This window comes from Pholis gunnellus (assembly GCF_910591455.1).
Source record: "Pholis gunnellus genome assembly, chromosome: 1".
Lineage (NCBI taxonomy): Eukaryota > Metazoa > Chordata > Actinopteri > Perciformes > Pholidae > Pholis > Pholis gunnellus.
Genome location: NC_136528.1, coordinates 16,848,020 through 16,869,484, shown reverse-complemented (window position 1 = coordinate 16,869,484; position 21,465 = coordinate 16,848,020). Strand labels below are relative to the sequence as shown.

At 42.1% G+C, this 21,465-nt stretch overlaps 1 protein-coding gene across 1 annotated transcript in view; it reads left to right on the top strand.

The window, feature by feature from the left end:
* Nucleotides 1–21,465, top strand: part of galnt2 (UDP-N-acetyl-alpha-D-galactosamine:polypeptide N-acetylgalactosaminyltransferase 2) — a 49,855-nt gene that overhangs the window by 9,887 nt on the left and 18,503 nt on the right. The window contains exons 2-3 of the mRNA XM_079162949.1: nucleotides 16,079–16,166; nucleotides 20,466–20,619. Of these exons, the coding sequence (XP_079019075.1) occupies nucleotides 16,079–16,166; nucleotides 20,466–20,619 (242 nt within the window). The remainder of the gene's footprint in view (nucleotides 1–16,078; nucleotides 16,167–20,465; nucleotides 20,620–21,465) is intronic.

Sequence of the window (21,465 nt, the reverse complement as noted above, 5' to 3'; positions counted from 1 at the left end):
TCTTTTACTGAGTTTGTTTGTTCTCTTTAAGTAGGCCAGAAATTCAGTTGGTCACCCAGGGAGCCAATTATAAAAAAACAAAATTGCTGTCATGTACAGACCCACGAGAAGCAGGCCTGTGAGTGTGACCCACTTTGGGCCCAAACCCACGGCTTTAAAATCCACCTGCGTGAAGGAAGTAACAGAATATCCGGAGCTGTCGGGCCAGCGGGCCTCGTGCCCTTTTCTGTGCACGTTTGTGCCTTTTTTAAAAGGTGGGTTTGATTTATCTGTTCTTTCAGCTCGGTGGGGGTGGAGCAGATGTGATTGTGCCATCAAGACGGGCTCAGAATAGCTAAAACCATCGAACACCTCAGATTGGTTTGAAAGTGGTGGTTTCACGCCCTCTCTGCTGCACGTTATCGCACTGTGGTGTTGGAGCGGAGGCTGGATCTTCTGCTAACATACAGTCTACAGAGGCAGGTATACGGCTAGCTGAGGCCGAGGAGTCGGAGCACTCGGCTTGTGTTCGACTTTTACCCTCTCTGTTTGTGAATACTGCTGCCGTCCATTAACAACATGGCAGCCGCAGAGCGTGTGATGCGCTCACAGGTCAGAGTTCACCGTCCCACCCTGCCTGACAATGATTGACCCAACGGTGTGTAGCTACAACAGAACAAGGACCTGCAGCCATAAACGGCAAACAGAGGAGGCGGTGTGTGTGTGTGTGTGTGTGTGTGTGTGTGTGGCTGTGGCTCCTGTCAGCTGACTCATTAAAATGTATGAACACAGCTAAATGAAATAACACTTTCAAAACTGTAATGGCAGGATTGAGATAGATTGTGGTAGCAGAGTATTTGTATTCCGGCCGGACTGCTGCGTCTGCTGTTTCTGTTGTTGGCCGATTACTGAGCTCTCTCTCTCTCTCTCTCTCTCTATTACTCACTGTTCACACCGTTTCTATAAACGGCAGCACACTAGAAATCAAATCACACTTAGTTATTGCTCTGCAGTAGGAAAATTGTGCTGAAAGTAAATGTCTGTGCACTGCAACATGATCTGTTTACTGAATACCTCAATTTGTGGCTGAACTTCAAGACGGGAGCTGATTTTTTTTTTTTTTCTTTTTTTCTTCCTGTGTGGTCACAGCATCGTATCCTCTCACAGCTCCAGTCGGTCTCGATCGATTCATCTTTCAAATGAGCAAATGTCCGCTGGGGGTGAAATAAACCACAAACATTTGGCCGAAAGGACATTGAAGAAAATATATGTGACCAGTTGCAGGCGATGATGTATTTGTGGCGGAGAGCAGAGATTTATGTTTATGTATTATGTTTTTCTGATATTGTATTGATTCCCCAAAACAGTGTATCGGTTTTGAATTAATAGTTTACATGTAAAGATTCATGGTAGACAGTGACTCAGATTGCATAAAAAGTAGTACCATGATGTTGGATGTGTCGGGGACTAAATGTGATGAATGCAAACGCAGATTCAGTCATATGATTGTATAAAAAACTTCTTTTCAGTCAGATTTTATGATTATTTTGGTGTGTTCATTTTACTATGACAGCTTTTCTGTAATTGGATGTATTGCTTTGCATACAGTAATGCTGTAATGTTGTAACTCCTGTATCATAACGCTAGATTCTTTCACGTACACAGCCCTCGCGTAAAGTAGCCGCTCAGCCTACGAGAGCATTTGTGGTTTGTTGTAATACATTGTGGTATGAGTTACTTCAGCTGTATAGTTGGACAGTTTTCAGCTCAAATTTCTCAATGATATGATCAAGAGAATATGTCACAAGATGTGAAGGAAAAAAAGAAAGAAAAATACAGTTTGTACAAACTCTGCTGGACTGACCTTTGTAGATAAATTGAAGTCCAGTAAAGAAACATGAAGAATTTCTTTTTACACGTATCACTGCTGACTAAACACGCAACTTGTAACAATTGTCACTAACAGCCTATTAAGGTTGGGTCTGAATTATACTTTAGTCATTGCTAGAAGTACATTTCGTCATTTGTCAAAAATGTTGGGCTGAATGAAAACCCTTGTGGACATCGTGGCCCTTTACTGGCACAGTTGAGGAAAAAATGCAGAAGCTTTTACATTACATCATCAGATTGAGTTTCACTCTTTTGATAACTTGACGGACGAACAGGAGATTGAGGTTTATACTTTTGGGTGTCATTGGACCTACTTTTCTCAGCGTGCTGCATCAGCAGCTGCTTCAATTAAGTTTGACTTAATGTTTGCGTGTCACAAATGTGATGAAATGATCAGAACTCCTCCAGCAGCTTTTTGAAATGGACGATGGCCAAATGTGTGAGTAACTGAAACCACCTGTGACCAACACACCCTAAAACAGCACACGCCTTTAAAATGTCAGAGCGGCTCATAAAAATGGCTTGATGAAGGTCTGCGGTGTGTCACTGTCTGGTTACTGAAACTATAGGTCGTAACTCAAAATGAGACGACTTCTTTCCCCGGGGAGAGCTGCATGATGAGAGTAGCAATTTCTTTCAAAGGGCCTGTATCCCATTACAGGAAAAAAAATTCTCCCCTTTTGTGTGCCGCCACAGAACAAGAGTCGGAGTGTGTAACTATCCTTGTGAAAAATGTAGCTCCCCTTTGTGTGACTCTAGCCTGATTAACATGTTTGTGAATTTTAAAGGTATTCAAGCTGAGATAGTGTCGTGACCCTGTGTGGGAAGAGAAAATGTTATAGTTGTTACTATTTAAAAAAAAAAAAAAAAAAAAAAAAAATCTGTTTCTTGTTCAGTTTTATTTTCAAACCAGAGTTTATGATTGTTGGAACCGTTAATGTGCGTCACATAGCATCGTGCCGGAACAATACGTCAGGGTATCTCTGACTCTGCTGCTTTTGATTGGACCACCGTCTCTCGTCAGTCCAGCCAAATTTGTCAAAGTGCAATACTAAATCCCCGGACTTCCCCTTTAATGAGTGAGTGACTGTGATTTAGCTCAGAGGGGGATTTAAAAAATAAAAAAGGGACTTTGGTTGAATATGCTTTCATTTCAATCTTGATCTCCTCAGGACTTCATACAGCAGGTTGATGTTTACATCATGTCGCTGTCGCTGTATATTTGACCTGCTGATGTCGTCATGCGTTGTGTAATAGCTGTGTAATGACAGAAAGGCTGCTTTGGTACTGTGAGAGGATGTTATTGTTGCCGGGCCAAAGACAGGCCGATTCTGGTTAGTGTCCAAACAGGAGTGTGTCGACATGCATTAATACACAACAGTAGTGTGAATCAAGTGGCTTGTGTGCTTCATGTAATACCTCATGTGTATAACAAGGAGCGTGTGTACAGAGTTTGAAAAAAGATATAGAGCAAAGGTTATATGTGTGTCTTTACGTCAAATATACACAAAGATTTATGCAGCACACGCACAACACACTGTAGACATCTTGGCTTTGGTTCAACCTAAACACACACACATGGAGCGACACACACACACACATTACCCACCTCTATACTGCTCACATACATATGTGATACCCATTCACGAAAACACACACCTTCTTCTGCTGACTTACAGAAAACTTTTCTCCTTGTATGGGAAAGAAAATATTTATAGACCTAAAGCGCCTTCTTGCTCCGACACACACACACACACACACACACACACACACACACACACACACACACACACACACACACACACACACACACACACTCTTATGGTATGAGGTAACATGTGCTGTGTTGCGATTTCACTGGCTATCAGGACTGCAACAATAATGACCTCAGCATCGTTTGGGGTGGTCTTACTGTAAATCTTACTAAAACTATTTTCCTTTTTTTTCGAGCAAAAATTCACAAGCTGCAATTTTCATAAGTCCCAATCATTTCCGTGTAGCAATCCACAACACGCAGGTCGTCTAAGAGGGAGAAGGAGCATTCTTGGTGGCAGTAATCACAGACCGCTGCTGTGGCCGAGGAGGAGACAGTCATTTACTGTTAGCAGTGAGGAGGGGGAGGGGCATCAAAGGAAGCAGGGAGGAAGAGGAGGTGTAGGGAAAGAAAAGGGAGGAAGCAAGTGGTTGATGAAAGAGTTTGTACAACTGAATTGGGGATTTTAACATCCCCACCCTCTGCACCCTTCCACCCTGGCCTACTTTTCCTCTCTGCTGACACACACACACACACACACACGCACATGATTCAGCGCTTCACTCCATCGTCCCTCCCAGCTTCATCTCTCGCCATCTTTCTCTCCGGCTCCCTCTTGCTCCGGCTCCTCTCTTTCGGTGTCTCCAACAGCGCCTTCCCCTCTCCTCTGAAAATGATATCTGAACTTTCCCATTATCCCGAGTCATTTGTTCAAATTAATTCTCTAACTCCCGCTGACTAGCAGTGGGGAATACGCAAGCTTTCACAATGCTGAATATAATCATCACCGCCTAGTGAAAATCTGACATTTTGAAAAGATAGTTTTTAGACCGATGATGTCAGTTTTTGCGTGTTGTGACTCCCTTGAGTTCTGCTCAGTCGGCACATAAAGGATCGTCTTTGAATCCGCGCAGAGGAATGAAGACCACATTGACGACTTGTTGAGTCTAGTGTCCCATCGCCCTGCCTTTCTTGTTCATCCGCCCTCTTGTTTCTCACAGATCTCTTCACTGCTCCTGTCATCAACTGTGAATCAAGTGTACTCTCCAGCTTTCTTTCCTGCACTTTTTATCGCCCGCTTTTGATGCTCTTTCATGTCCTTCTGCAGTCCAGAAACACAGAAGATCCAGTCTCTGACCCTTCTCTCTCGTCATGAAAAGACTTGTGTGTGTCCTCGAAGGCACTACTACTGTGCTACAACAAAAGATGTAACGGACACCGTGACACCGTGAACCTGAGCTCAGTTTATAGCGTCTGTTGGACCGTCGCTGACAGGCAGACACAGTGGAACGGATGGTTGGTAGTTCTGGCAACAGGCCGACTTTAAAGGAATACGACAAACAAACAAGTGTTTGGTGTATTGGCCTCTTTGCCCATTTTTCCTTTATGGTAATTGCTGTTATTAACAGATAAAAGGAATATCATGAATATCAATGGGCCGTACGGTGGTTAGTATGGTGTCTAATGAGTGTACAGTAGAGGTGCATTGGTCACAGTCAACCATCATTATTAAACACTGTACAGCTTTAAGCTATATTGTCTTCTACTCACATTCTTGCTAAGCTTAAGGCATCTTAAATGATTCTCCCTTTTGTTGCTTTTTTAATTTCTATAATTGTCAATTAAATGTCTTTTAGACAAAAGCAATTTGAAGACTTCACAAGACAAATAATTAATGAATTGATTAAAAACATAATTGCTTCGTGGATAATGAAAATCTGTAGTTGCTGCTCTTAATTTATACAATACAGCTGCATCAAACAATTGTTGATTAGTGATGAATGGATCCTTCAAAGGCAGAAATCATTTTATAGTCACATTATTGTATTTATCCTCCAATCACGTTCGTCCACACAAACGTTTGTCGCCATTCAGTGCTACTTTCCTGCCTTCAGGGTCAACTCCTCGATTAGCATTCAGTCGTATGTGAATTCTATTGTGATTGTTTCAATCTGTGTCTCAGATTTGTTTCAGAGCGTCACTCGAGCAGAGCCACACCGCCCAAGCGTCTTTATTTTTCAGTCCCAAACCCCATAACATAAAATGTACTATCGCATAATAAGGCAATGAAAATCAGCAGATTCTTACAGGACGCTGCAATGATGAAGTGTTTGGCATATTTGCCTGAAAAATGACGTAAACAATTAATCAATTATTAAAATTGTTGCAAATAAGCAATCAGAGCTTCCCTGTATGGAACCGTAACCAGTAGTCCACACACTTCTAGTTAAGCTGCAGCTGTGCAGAATCACTGCAGCAGACGGCTCAAATGCTTCAAACTTGACCTTCCTCCTGAGAAATGTGGACGTTACCTGAGCACCAACAGTGCATTTGTCTCACAGTGGAAGATGCAGATTTCTCCGTCTCTCTAGCAAAAAGTATTTGCACATCTTCTCCACCTGTTGCTTAAACAGAATATTTTAATGTTTCCTGAATGTTGATGTTGTGGTTCAAGTTTTGCCCGTTCATCAGTTTGCTGCAGCTGAAGAGGACGTCTCCTATTAGACATCTTCATTTGGGCTGACTCACACGTCACCCACTTCACCCAGCAACTAAAGATAATTAGGTGTGTGTGTGTGTGTGTGTGTGTGTGTGTGTGTGTGTGTGTGTGTGTGTGTGTGTGTGTGTGTGTGTGTGTGTGTGTGTGTGTGTGTGTGTGTGTGTGTGTGTGTGTGTGTGTGTGTGTGTGTGTGTGTGTGTGTGTGTGTGTGTGTGTGTGTGTGAGAGATGCAGATGGGGTTTTGGGAAGGGGGCCAGCACACACAATTGCCTCATTGAGCCGACTCACATCCCCCAAGTCTCTCTCACTCTCTCTCTTACACACACACACACACACACCTTGGTGAGACTTGTCACAGTTTGCTCAGTGCAGTCTGAGTGAAGTCGACGGGGCTTCGGGGTTGAAGTCTTGTGGATTGTACAAACAGCCCCTCCTCTACCTCTTTTCTTTTTGTTCTGTCCTCTCTCTCTCTTTTGTAGAGGTTTCATTATTTTAAAGTAAGCCTAATGAGCTCCTCCACGTGTTTGAAGCAGAGCAGGCATTTCCTACAGCCGTGTATACAGCGATGTGTGTGTGTGTGAGACACACTTCTGTGATGTTTTGATAACTTTGGTTGTCTGTCGCGGCTTATTAAACGTCGTAGAGATAGGCAGACGGAGCGCAACACTGTTTTTATATTGTCACTGTACTTTATCAAAGCTCGAGCAGATCTGTTCTCTCATCCTGTCCTTTATACGGTTCGCATGAATTCTTTATTTTTTTAACTTTTTAGTAGAAATGTCATTGTACTGACGTTTAGGCAGTTTGTAAAGTTACAACCAATGATTTGACGGCTTAATGCTGGATGATTGATGTCACTACCATGCACTGTTTTCCCTTTTTAAATGTACATAAATATGTGTGGAGACAAAGATTTATTTATTTTTCTATTTATATATAAATTAAACTGTGAATTATGAAATTGTAAGTAATCTCAGAAACCATTTACACCAATAAAGTAATGACGTCAGAGAAAACTGTATTTTAATAATTAACTTCGCAACTAACAGAATATACGTCATTAAATGTGATTTTCTTACAGCCTAGAAAGACAGTAATGTCGTTTTAATATTGTTTGTATTAAGGTCTTGACTCTATAACATGTTTGTTGTTTTTAATGTCGGGTGAAAGACCACATGGTCTATAACGGATGGTCTATTGCATCCTTATCTCTGTGGTCCTTTTCAAATGTCCTGTCTCTATCTCTCTTACTGTTGTACAAGGATGTTCCTGCATGTCTGCCAAACAGCTATGGTGAGAGTTTAATCAGCCAAAAATGTTCCCAATAATATTTAATGATAGTATTTAGTAAAAGCAGTTCGATGCGCTCAAGCGGAGTCTCGGTTCCTGAAAAGCTGGCACGCTGTCGCTGGTGAATAGAGAGGAGCTCGGGTAATGCAGAACTGAGGCAAATGACACTGAAACTGACTGAAATTCAAAATGTTAAGTTTGCGACAGAGGGAGGAAGAGGAGAGTATAAAGCGTGATATGAGATTCTGATCAGTGGGAGATGTTGTCATGTGGAGGGGGAGAAGCAGCGAGGGAGGAGAGTAGACGGGAGGAGGTGCCACCACATGACAAAGGAGGAGAGAGGAGATAAGATTAAAATGAAATGAAGTTAGGAGACGTTGGAAGGAGGGCTGCTCGCAGGTGAAAAGTTCAGTCATATGTAATTTGACAGTTTTATTCCAGAGTTTGCTGCTGCAGAGGAACACAAACGGGTTCAACTTCAACACCGCGTTGCTCAGAAGCTCTGCTGGGAGGCAAAAAAAAAATGATCGGAAATGCCAAAAACCCTCCATCTGTGTCCTCCCTCCTCTTAGAAACCTGGCTCTCCTCCTGCGAGGAATGACATCCCAGTTTATGGTGGTTGTTTTTTAAAGACTTGTTTTCAGCAACAAGCTTCTTTCAATCCTTTCATGTTGAACTACCGCCAGAAGACACAGTAGTGTGTGTGTGTGTGTGTGTGTGTGTGTGTGTGTGTGTGTGTGTGTGTGTGTGTGTGTGTGTGTGTGTGTGTGTGTGTGTGTGTGTGTGTGTGTGTGTGTGTGTGTGTCACAGTCTTTTGATTAAAGAGGAGAAAAGAAAATGTGACTTCGAGATTCTTTCTTCTTCTGAATAAACAACTTGCCGTGCGAGCAGCAGAGGACAGCGTCACTACAGGGAGCCTGGATCGCGAGTATTAACACGGTTACAATGGAAAACCCTGCGCTCTAAATGAGTCTCTTGCAGATGATGATTTCACATTTTTGTACAAAATACATACCACGTCCCCAACTTTGTTTCCCTGCTTATACATTGAGGGTTGGTGCGATTGTACCGAGCTGATGTGTTGAAATCTAATTTTGGTTTTCCAACTTGTTGGTTGTCTTCTAGCAAACACAGCGTCTTTGTTTGTAGTGATTGGCCATGAGACGCTTACTCATTCACATCTACGCAGGCTTGCAGTAAACTACAAGAAACTCAAAGTTCAGGAGCTGCATAAGATCCCTCGGGCAAGTTTTGCTTTTTTGTATTGCTTTTCATGAACTGTGAATATTAGGCAAATTAGGAGAAGCTGACTCCGAATGCACCTTGGTATACGGTACGTATTCTTAAGTTTTAGCCATGCGGTCTCTACGTTTAGTGCTCGTTAGCACAATGCTAGCTAACACGTTATTAAACTAGGATGGTGAACATGGTACTGCCAAACTTTAGGCTCAAAGCTCTGCGATGCCTAAATAAAGTCTCACAGAGCTGCTAGCAAGCCTGTGGACTTGGTCTGTGCAATAACTCAAATCTAAATTCAGAGGTTTTGTATGATGGATTCCCGCTGCAGAGAAATATTCTGTATGTTACAAGAATGAAATGTGTCCACGTGACTTTGTGGAGAAACAAATGATGCGTTTGTCAGTGTTCTCCCTCCTTTTTATCTTGTGGTTATTTGTTGGTTGACTTCACCTTTTGTTCTTGTCTTTGAAGTTCAACAACAGAACGAGTTCGTTTCCAGGTCAAGTCTGAAGAGGTTAAAAGCAGCCTTCGGTTGATGATAACATCTACTTTAAATTTACATTAGAGCATAGACTGTTATTACTGGGTATGAATACATTATTAATATGAATGAGTATTTTATTCTCAGCCTTAACTGCAGTTGAGTGATCTGATCTGGATTCAGTGTCTTGCTTAAGGGCACTTCAGCAGGACAGATGCTGGCTGTCAGTAACAGCACTCGCTGCTGTAGGCCGCCATGTGGCTAAAAGCCTGCGAGCGGCAGATGTTAAACAGAAAAACAGACTTAATTGAAAACCAGCAGCATTGCTTTCTGGGTTTTGGTGACATCAATGAGTGGGAGACACATAAGATATACATTTACATTTCTGAAATGTGCACTAGAGTGAGAGGTGAAGAGCAAAATGTGTGGGTTTATTTCGTCAATGTGTTTTTAGCAGTGGCAGTAGCAGCGCTCTAGCGATGCAGGTCGGTTCACCACTTTGGTCCAGACTGCGACATCTCAACAGCTATGAGATGTATTTTGGATTAACAACTTTGGGGATCCCCTGACGTTTCCTCTGGCACCATCATGAGGCTGTGATTTTTGGTTCTAAGTGAAATGTCTCTCAACAACTTGACTTCTCATTTAGCAGCATCATCATCAGGTCAACGGGGGTATTTACTGACGTATCTTATATCGTAGAACAAAACGTTAGAATCTCTTCCGCTTGTGTGAACCACAGACCTCATTTCGGGCATCTAACCAGAAACCCGTAGACTTCCAGACGAGGGAACCTGCAGTGCTAAATGTTGACTTATTTCCAGGTTTTAGGACTCATTCCTGCAGCATTTAACCTGCAAAAGTGATCACCTTTCCCTTCAGCCTCAGCAGTGTTTGTTGATAATTATCATGCCCCAACGCGAAACTGAGATGGTGAACATAACCTAATATAACTGCTTAGCATCGACACGATAGCATTGTCACTGTAAGCATGTTAGCATTTTGCTAACACTATAGCCTCACAAACCGCTCGCCTGACTATAGACTCCTAATTGTCTTTTATTAATAAATTAGTTTCATTTACTAACTAATTTAATTTTGTTCAGCACAGTTAAAGAACAGAAGGCGCTTCCTGTTGTCAAGTCTCCGGGCCAACAACCAACACAAGATGTAGCCTAAGAGTGTAATACAAAACGGAGAGACCGATTTAATTAAAGCAGGGTTTTAAATAATGACAACCTTCAGCAGCATATTGTTTCAACACTGTGTGCTGCCGTCCATCACTGTGTTTCATTGCTCCTGACGATGATGCTCTGCAGCCGACTGTACTGTTGTTTCTTGGTGGGATGCTGTGATGCATTAAGCCCACAGAGCAAATCGGATCATTGGCACTGCTCATTTTTTTTGGAAGAAAAATGGTTTCATCTGAATTTATGCTGTAAAATCAAACAGAGTTTGACGGGTTTTTTCTATTAGAATAATGTGTTTAATCACAAATGGAGAGTAAAGATGTTTTCTTCTGCCACGGGTCAAATGCTGAGTGTTTGAAGTGTGTGTGTGTGTGTGTGTGTGTGTGTGTGTGTGTGTGTGTGTGTGTGTGTGTGTGTGTGTGTGTGTGTGTGTGTGTGTGTGTGTGTGTGTGTGTGTGTGTGTGTGTGTGTGTGTGTGTGTGTGTGTGTGTGTGTGTGTGTGTGTGTGTGTGTGTGTGTGTGTGTGTGTGAGATTCCTTGAGCTCCGTTCTGAGTTAATCTATCAGTGGATGTGATCAGATTACTGTGGATTATACTCTGACTATTACAGGCTTGACCAAGACCGGATCAAACACACAGACAGATACCCGTGCGTGTGACCAGAATAACACACTAATGCATGTGAGCTCAAAAACCCCACATACACAAATATGAGCTGACACTGGTTGGCACACTCACTCACTTGGTCTGATCTGTTGGGGGTTTAAAGTCCAAACCATTATCAGAGAAGCAGGTGTGACAGCCTTTGTACATCCTTCAGTTGGGAAAACATTTTTCATTTGGGCTGGTGTAATTCACATGTATATTTTAAATTAAATATACATGAATAAAGTGGATTGATAGCCTGTCTTTTCAGTGAATGTGAATTCTTGAACGATTTGAGTCTGTAATTTCATCTTTAAGACACTGGAGGAGACGTTAAGAGGAGCAGCACTCGGCTCTCTTCAGAGTTCATATGAAGTCACGACACGTAGAGCCAGAGAGGCGTTCGGTACAGTCGGGAGTAAAATGCAAAATAGAAATAGCTATTTTTGACGTGTGCAAGAGGAAGGCTCTTTTGACATGATGCCACTGTTGAAATGAATTCTGACAGCCTCGGTGTGTGTGCTCACTGTTCATAGTTAGTTGACTGCAGGTGCTTTGACATGCATCTCAGGCAACATTTTCTCACTGGCCCCTTTAGTTTAATTTCACCCTGTGCTGCAGCAGGACATAAAAAGCCCCAAAATGTTCTTGATTGCACCGTGTTCAGTAAGATCAGTAAGCTGCTGCCGTACATAAACCAACAACAAAGCTAAAGATAAACGCACCGCTCGGGGACCGGAACACCCACAAGACTTGTCAGGTGGCTCAAACCAGGAAAACAAACCGAACGCCACCGGAGAAAATCCTAAAAAAATGCAGATTAAACAAGACTAAAAGATAACCAAATGAAAAGGAGCTATACCTAACCTCACACAGATATTTAAAACCACCCTCTACATGCCTTTATAACGTTGTCTTTTCGTTGTGGAGCATTTCTGAGATTAACTTCAGCTCTTCTCTCACTGACCACAGAGCTGGACAGAAACTGGCTTTACACCACAGTGACAGATGACTCGACTGTCCTCTGAATGAGCATGAGTGGGTCTTTGTGTGTGTGTGTGTGTGTGTGTGTGTGTGTGTGTGTGTGTGTGTGTGTGTGTGTGTGTGTGTGTGTGTGTGTGTGTGTGTGTGTGTGTGTGTGTGTGTGTGTGTTTCTTTTAATTCAATGTGTGTATGAAGTGTGTCTGTTTGCCTGTATGTGTCATGACCATCTGTTAGATGGCATACTCTGCAAACGGTTGCCAAAGGGACAAAAAGATGTGAAAGACCGAGAGAAGGAAGGAATGAGGTACAGAAAGATGGACGGAGAGATGAGAAGAAGGAGAAAGATACGGACGGGGAAGGACTCGGGAGGGGAAAAATTAAATGTTCAGAGCTAGGCTAACTGTTTCCAACCTATTTCAAGCCGTCACGCTAAGCTAAGCGGCTGGATGTAGCTTCATGTTTACCGCACAGACATGAGTTGTATCAATCTAATCCATCACGCTGTAAACAAACAAGTAGGCGTATTTCCCCAAAATGTTATTGATCATACAAACTGCTGTATGAGGATACTGACATATTGCTCAGCCCTAAAGGCGCCGCAGAATGAATGAAGCTGTCAGACACCTGAAGGGGGAAAAAATGGGGAAACTGGAATTTTAAGGCGTTAACGCTTAAAACACCGTGCTGTCTTAGTTTTCCAGTATCTCTGTTTGTAGCTCAGGGTGTGTGTTTTTTGTCTCTTTTTGTGTGTGCACAGTTTTAATCAATCATGTTTGTGTTTGGAGGAGAGGCAGATACCGGCTGGGACCATTATCACTAAGAGGTTTTCAAAGCCATTCATGTGATGCGAGTTATAAAGATATCTCTCCTCCATCGGCTCTCTACTTACCCTTTTATATTACGTTTCAATCCATGATAAGTCATATTTATAGCAGCAACCATTTGTTGATCAATCATACGTACTGATCCTTAAGGCACCGCAATGCTGTCGTCTTCTGCTAATGCTTTCTTTCTCGATACGATCTGTGATGGACTGCAATACCCATAAATCACAGGGGGCGTTGTAGGGGAAGCCAGCAGCACGGCTGCAGATGTAATTTCTCTCACATTACCTTTTTATTTTTTTATTCGCTCTTCTTGACTTTTATTCCATCGTGTTGAGCTCCAGTTTCTTGTTACTGTCGTCACCTTGTTCTTCTTACCTGTCTGGTCATTAAAAGAAAAAAAGCTATTTGATGAATTACTGTAGTTAAAAGGAGTAAAAGTGGAACCTAGAGCTGCAGTCATAAAATAAATATTTGGCATTTACAAGCACAGCGGGGAAAATTACTCGTCGATCTGTTCCCAGCTCTTCATGAGCGCGTTGAGGCTGTAAGCGAACGAAAGGCGTGGGACTCTAAACTGATTTTTATTTCCCAAATGAAATTTAGCTCATTAACATTTTTAACATATTCATATGATGTTTTAAATCTGGCCAGTCAAGAGAAAAAGAAACGGTGTGCAAGGCATCATCACTGTACCGCTGAGTGTTGAGAGACGATCAAAATCACGTCGTCGATATTCAACAGGCTGTTGGGTGCTTGTTCAGCCAGCTGTCTGTCATTTAAATGTTCTCATACATTTATTGTAAATTGAGAGCAGCTGCTCAAACTATCGTACCTCTCAAAACGTGGTGGACTGTCAGCAGGTTGGAGTTACACGGAGCTGGTACAATGGAAGTAAACTTCGGTTGTTATTATGGCTTAGCTATAAGTTCAAATGATGCAGTGCTCCCATGTAGCTGATATGCTTCTTTAATAGAGAACACAGGTGTTGCTAATAACATTAATTACATGCAAGTGTGCCAGCTGCAGCATTGCTGTAATGGCCTATAGACATTTTTTAAATGCCTCAGCAGGAAAAGCACAGGTGTAAATAAACGACTTAATGATGGCTGAAGTGTCGACTCTGTTAAGAAGCGGAGGAAGCTTGATTAGGATCAGAGGAGACGGAGGACATGACGGATGTGATCAACCTGATCTGATAGACACAAATACACACTTTAGCTGACTTAATTTGGTGTCTGTTATTGCTCAAGGCTCTTACAATCATGTTAGAGTGGTGTTATACTTACACCTGCAACAATTGATAATCACACCACCCGTAAACAATGCAAATGTGAGTGTACTCGCTGCGTGTTAACGTCACTCTGAAGCAGTGAAAACGCATTAAGATTGGGGAGGAGATTTTATAACCAGCTCAAAATGCAGAGCCTTCAAACTTCAACAAGAGTTGACCGTAAAACGTCAGAAAGACAAAATAGCTCAGCGAAGCAAAAGTCCAAAGCCAATTTGGAGCTTTATTTCACTTGAAAACGTGTCCTGTTTCTCCCCGAGAGGCTGTCAAACTGCATTTCTGCAGCAGAGCATACTGCCAGCTTTAGTTTTCATCCTACACTGAGCATTACCATTTGACTGTTCACTCAGTTGTCATGAACGCATATAGAAATTGATTTTATGTAGGGGTTTTTTATAGTAGTTGTAGGTGTTGGTGGACAATCTAATCTTATTCCAGTCACTGAACAACGGGTATATTTTTAAAGCAGCTTGACGCACTGTCCACAGTAGATGAAAGGAAAGGCTGGCACAGAGTGAAATGATGTGAGTCACAAAAAAAAACAGAAGTGAATGCAAAGGCTTAACGAGCATAAACCAATAAATAAAAAATGTGTTCCCTTCTCTCAGGTGTAGAAATGTTGAATCGTGTTTTGCGGTGGTCTCTAATGTGACACTGTCATTGGCTGACAGCGTGACAACCGATCAATAAAGCGTTTTGGAGAGGCTGAAGGTGAAAGGGAACTACAGAGCAAATGGGGTTAGACAATAGTTTTCAAGTCAAGGGCAGCAGGCTGGACAGCGAATGAATGGCACTAATTACTCTGCCTCGCAGTGTATCGATCCGGTGGGTTTTACTGGGAACATAAATGGACACGGTGAGGGATGGCTCGGTCGTCTGTCTATTTGTGTAAATGGTGAAGGCCATGAACTGTGCTCTCTCAAAGGACCGGTGGAGTGAATGAATGAAGACCCGATAAAAGGAGCAAATGAAAGGGTGAGTGAATGAAAGAAGGGATGACTTTGTCTGCTTCCAGACCTCCAAGTCACTGCACACATCTTGTCAAGGATTCAATCGTTGAAGGAAGTGAAACAAAGTGTTTGTACTCAGTCTGATTATCTGGCTGTGGGTGAGTGAATCTATGATTGAATGCGATTAAGACGTGTGTATGAATTGATTTAATTATTCAGTGCTCTGCCAGACGCTTTGATTTGTTCTCGCGGCGATAGAATCACGTTCGCTGGACAAATGATAATCCCGAATATTTCCATCAATGTTGAGATCACGATTATTTAACATGATTATTCCGGTTGATTGTATTGTACGTTCACATACAAATAAACAGAGTAAATGCTTTCACTTTCATGTTGTGCTATGTTCCTGCTAATGAACAAATATTAGCTTTAAAATAAGGTTTTTCTCCACCTGAATTCAGTGCATTTATGTTTCACCCGTCTACAACAGAGAGCAGACTTGTAGCATAGCAGACACAACATTCAGGAAAGGAGTTGCTGGTAATTAGTTTTGAAAGTGCTTGATTTGATATGCAGTTTTCTATAAGCGGAGCAAGCAATTTAAACATTAGTATCGCAGTCGATCACGTTAAATGAACCGTGCCAAGTTAAAATCGTGATGCGGGTCATATTGGATTGACTGTGCGGCCCTAAACCTGTGTGGACTCAGCTGAGGCAGACTCTAGTCTAATGTGGTTTTATTATTATGAAAAGAAACGACTCATCTTAAAGAGAAAGTTTCCATCATGTTAGTTTTCTTCAAGCTAAGAAACCGAATGGTCAAAAGAGTTAAAGTCATGTGAAATTTGTATGTTGACATTAAGACAAAAGATTAGTTGTTTTTACAGTGTGATCATCTAAATAATACTGAACATTTTACAGCCAAAATGCAAAAAAAATAACCGCTTCCGGTGTCTTGGATGAGATGTGTCTCAGCTGCTCTCCTGTTTGTTTGCTTTCAGATTATACTGTGTGCATCATTGCTCATCTGTGTGTGTGTGTTTGCTCTGCTTGTTTCAGGATGATTGGGGCACCAGTGACTTATCCAGTAGGAGCAAAGCTCACTTGTCTGACGACAAGACTCACGGCCTGGAGACTCTGCCGCCAGGTGGGAAACTTCACTACCCATCATGCACTACAACCAAAGATGCTCTATAACAAAGATGACGCATTACAAACTCAGCCAGTAGTTTGACATGGTATACATTTCCTGTCTCCTCAGTGGGGACGCCTCGTTTGTTGTGAGCATCGTGTGGATGGATGAAAGCAGATTGGGTTATATTTGCATCACGTATTTATATTTTCTTTTGCCAACCATAGACATTTACACAGCTAGCAGCATTACAAAAATGAGTTATCGAGGGAGTTTGCCAACTTGTGTTGTGAGACCTGGCAGAGTATGTTGCTGAGACAGAGAGAGGTCTTGATCAAAGTTAATTTTTTCCTCATTCTGATTTGTGTGTTTGAAAAATGCCATTTCAGTGTCAGAATGTTCGGAAGATATTTGGCTTGTGAGAAATTGGGTCCAATATTTACTTTGGTGACAATGGAACGAAAGAATCGGTCATAATCTTTGTTCCCATTGGAGTCAATAGACTCAGGACCTGCTGCTCGTCTCCTAAAGGGGTGAAACCCACATGACACGGACACAGGAAACCAAACTGTCTCATCTACAACCACACTCTGCCTTAACCACATGACCACATGATGACGTGAATGGATGAGGTACTAGCTCTTAGGATATTCATTTGAGTATTTTAAGCGAAGGAGCTAATCAAATATATGTTTTTTTCATTTTCAAAGTCAGGATATTTGACCAGACCTCCGGGTCGGGTCAGTTCCGTTCCTCATTGTTTCTGCTTGAGATTGTACTGGAGGAAAAGGACGAATGCATCCCAGCTGTGAATCATGTGCATGGCCGACCCTGAACACCACAGGGATGTATCCAGGAAGCATTCCACGTCATGTTCCTGCAACCATAATCATTTCCTCTTTGAGATGTGGTAAAACAGTGGCATAGTTTTATAACCGGTAGAGCATGGACACTCTCTTTAACCATGTTGAAACATCCACAGAGAAAGAGGAAGATAATTCAACGCAGCAAGCGGTGCGATGCAAATTTCAAATGTTGGAGCTATCCAAAAATAATTCCTGCATTCATTGTAATCTCGCCACAAACCCAGCGATGCGTCTCCACCCCGGCTTTGAGGAGCATTGTCTCCGAGTCCGGCAGTGTTGGAGCAGAGCAGGAGAGTCCCAGCAGACGGAGCATCTGAGCCGCGATTTCTCATTCAGCTCTCATCGTCAGCCCGACTCAAAGCAGCCGCCCCTCCCTCACAAGCCCGTGACCTGCGAAAGCTGAACACACACTCTCTTATCTGATCCAGCGCTGGAAATGGAATCCAATTTGAATGTTGAAGTGGGGGCATTTCATCTTCAGGGTGACTTTACAGGATTACAGCAACCGCAGCGTATCACAACATCAGCCATAGCGCACACACACACACACACACACACACACACACACGCAAGAAGAGGAGAACGAAGAAGGAGAATGGGAGAGTGAGGGATAAAAAAAGACGGATGATAAAGTCATGAAAGAAAGTGGCGGCAGGGAGCGTGAAGGAGTGAAAGCGCAGGTTGTTGAGAAGTGCATCAAGGCTCTTTGTAATTCAAACAGTCACCAGAATATTTGCATGTCTCCAGTTTGTGGTTCTGTGGCACATTGAATTTAAAACATGGCAATGCAACCTTATTAAATTGAATATTTGAGAAACTGTTTTTCTCAGAGTTTTTCAAGGCTCTTTAAAGTGTGTTAGATCATTTTTATTCAAGACAGGTTGACTGAACTTGCCTTGAGAATCAGACACTGAATGATAAACTCGATCATGGATGCTATTGACATCATACACATAAACATCCTGACCAGTCACCCAAACCTCTTGGCCTTAAAAATAAAGCTTAACAGAACAGAAGTTTGGAGGATGGTCTTCTACCCCCTTAGACGACCAAAGTTCCTCTCTTTTTGTTTTGTGATGGCAACTCTATTGAAGGCTTTGGACAAAGGCAGCAGATGGACCTTGTGTTTGGGACTGCAACCAAAGTTTATATATTCACTAATTAATCTGCTGATCTACATTCTATCTCAGAAAATAGTGAAAAATGGTCATCACAACTTCCTGGTTTTGCTTAATCAAAACAAGTTTGTAAGACGTGACATCCGACCACATCAGAGATTCAATCGTTAATAGAATTTCTAAGCGACAACAGAGTTAAAATAAATATTAAAAGATTAATTGAATATCAAATATTTGCTGATTAATTGTCTGTCAATTGACTAATCTATTGGTTTACTAATCATTTCAGCTCTTCTTGTGTTTGGATTGTTGAATGAATCCACTTTCAAGAGTAACCTCCTAAAAAAGACATCTCGTTTTGTCGACTTCCGATGGTTTGACTTGTCACTTTGCTGCAGTGATGTAGAAGTGTACTCCAGGACACCGTGACATCACTGTTGGGTGTAGCTATACAGGTGCGAATGGGCTCACTTCTCACCACGTGCACCAATGATGCTGCGTCTGCAGCGCGTTAAATTGCTCTCAACGGTTTTCTTGGATCATTTTCAGTGAGTGAATCAACCCTGTGCACATTGAGCGTTGGTGTTCTCCGAGATGTTGGGCGGATGGTTCGTGGTTCAGTACAGATCGAGGGTGAGCCTGCCAGCTACCGTCGGTTGGAAACACGACAGCGTCAAGGGATTTCCAGAAAGTGTTGCAACAAAACAAAAACAAGCAGTCAGCAGCTGTGGTTGGAAACGGCCCGCTGACGAGAAGCAGAGGGAGAGTGCAAACTGTTCAGACCACACCTTTCACCAGTACACCAAGTACAACAAGCACCAGCTAAAGTCACCTGCTAAAGAGAGCATTGGAAGAATGACTGAATGATTAATCCCAGTGAGAGGCCGGACAGTTAATCTGCGCTGAGTGGTTCAGCAGACAAAGAAAAGGAGGATTGAAAAGAGACGGTGTGAGATAAAGATGTTCAAAGTCTCAGCTAAACACTCGCAAAGTTGAAACACTAACTTCACTACATATAATTGCTTGCTGCCACTAAACATAGATATCAGCAAGGACATCACGCACTCTGTCACGTACACCTATGTACAGTCGCCGGCGGATCATAGCGAGCTTCAGCCAATTAGCATGCCAGACACATTCACATGCTGTCAGGACAGACGCACGCACACTCTCTCTCTGCTCCTCGTCAGGCTCCGTTTCTCTCTGTCTGTCTGTCTGTCTCTACACACACTCGTCCATACTGAGAGATAGTGTAATCTCACACTGCCATATGCTTAACACAAGTCATTAGCATAGCAGCTGCACCCGGCTAATTAGTTGCATTATTATTCGTGTGTGTCTGTGTCTCGGTAGTCGGTGATAAAGTGTGAAATTAAACATGACGACTTTCTCTGTTTAGTGCGCAATGATCTCCATAATCTGGACAGACAGACACACTGTGCTCAGTGTGTGTGTGCGTTTTGATAATGGCTCATGCTTTTTAAATGTATATATTTTAGGCTGCAGTAAATGGCTGAAATGAGTAGGATTATTTATTTATTTTCTGACTCGGTGCAGTGCATAGCAAATGTTCTTTTGTGTTTCCTAAAGTAGTCTGGCCTTGTCCTCTGCACAGTTTCTCATATAAGCAGCACACGTCTCATGTCAGCTTTCCTCATTGCCATGTTGTCGCCTTGTCAAGCAGCAGCTTGAAGCAGCCAGGTTTCCTTCCTGTCAGTCATGAAGGGTTCTTGCATCAGCCAGGCTGCTGCCTACATTTCATATTCCCACTGATGTATAATCCCATTCATTCCTGAGACACACAGCCTTTGTGAACTTCAACTTCATGTTTGGTGGCAGCTTTTATTTTGGGATATGCTGTGTTTATTTATTATGTATTCTACCAGACTGTCACACTAAGAATGTGTGTTTGTTTTTTAAAATTAAAAGTCGGACGTACGATTTGTTTTTTATGAAACATTAACAAGACATGTGAAGTTAGTTGTTTTCTTTCCAACCAGTGTGTTCATTATCTACGTATTTGACAATACAGTCTAAAAATAAGTATAAATCAATCCTGGAACATGTCAACTTTAGGGTCAGCAACATGGTACAATGATGTGTTTTTGTTCACCAAACACACGGTTTATTTTTTCCAAATTACCACATGGTGATCATGGAGTCTGGATTTTATTTTAACTTTAGGAATATCTGGAATTTCTGAGCCTTTCCATCTCAGTTAAACCACAAATGAATGACACTGAAATAGTGTGTCCGTCTAACTTCTATGGACGTTTATTGGCCGTGTGCTTTATCTGTGTGTGCGTGTGTGTGTGTGTTTGTGTCTCCAGGTAAGGTGCGCTGGCAGGACTTTGACCAGGATCTGTATGTTGGAGCCACGGTGGTCCGACCTGGTCAGGATCCGTACGCCAGGAACAAGTTCAACCAGGTGGAGAGCGACAAACTCCGTATGGACAGAGCTGTGCCTGATACGAGACATGACCAGTATGTATCTCTATCATTACACTTACTGTCTGCGTCATTCTGTCCTCAACCTTTATTGTTGCATGTGAAATTGCAGGGATTGGTCTGTGTACATACCGGTTATTGCCGCCTGTCTATTGGACTATTTGCTTTCAGACTGGATAAAATCTCTTGGAAACTCCCTCTATTGTAGTCTATCAGATAATAACCAGGAAGTGGCAGCAGCAGAGCAGACCCGCACTGTTCACCGTCTGCTCCATAAATAACAAAAAACGTCTCCTAATGGCTGTAGATTGGTCTGTTTGTTAAATGGACAAAAAATAGATCATGGCACAATATCAATTGGATCCTTCATTAGAATAACATTTTACTGAGTGTGATTTGATTTCTATGTCTGCGATGTTTTATTGTTGCCTTCTTAATTATGTTGCAGGATATTGGTCATGCTCGAAAAATAAACTGCATATTTTTTCTTTTTTTTCTTTTCTTTTTGCTGAGTAAACGTTCTTGTCACTCTTCATGGTTTTCTTTGATAAAGCATAAATATGTTGAAGTACGTTAAGGGCAAATGGTTTTAATGCTGTGAACGCAGCAGCGTGTTGCTTGCGTGTGGTGGTATCGTCTTACCCCAAACATGCTTATTTTGAGATGTGGAATTTTCTTGAGACATTTCGTCACCAGACTTCTGTCACTTTGGTCGTTCATTCAATAAGTCCGTTGTGTTTCCTGGGTGCTCTTTATTGAGCTTAACCAGAACCAGAGGACAATTCATAGAAATAGTTTTTTTTGTTGGCGCCAGCAGCAGTGAATCTCTTAATTCTGGTCATATTTGTTTTTATAATTTCAAACATAAACGCAAAGCTTTCT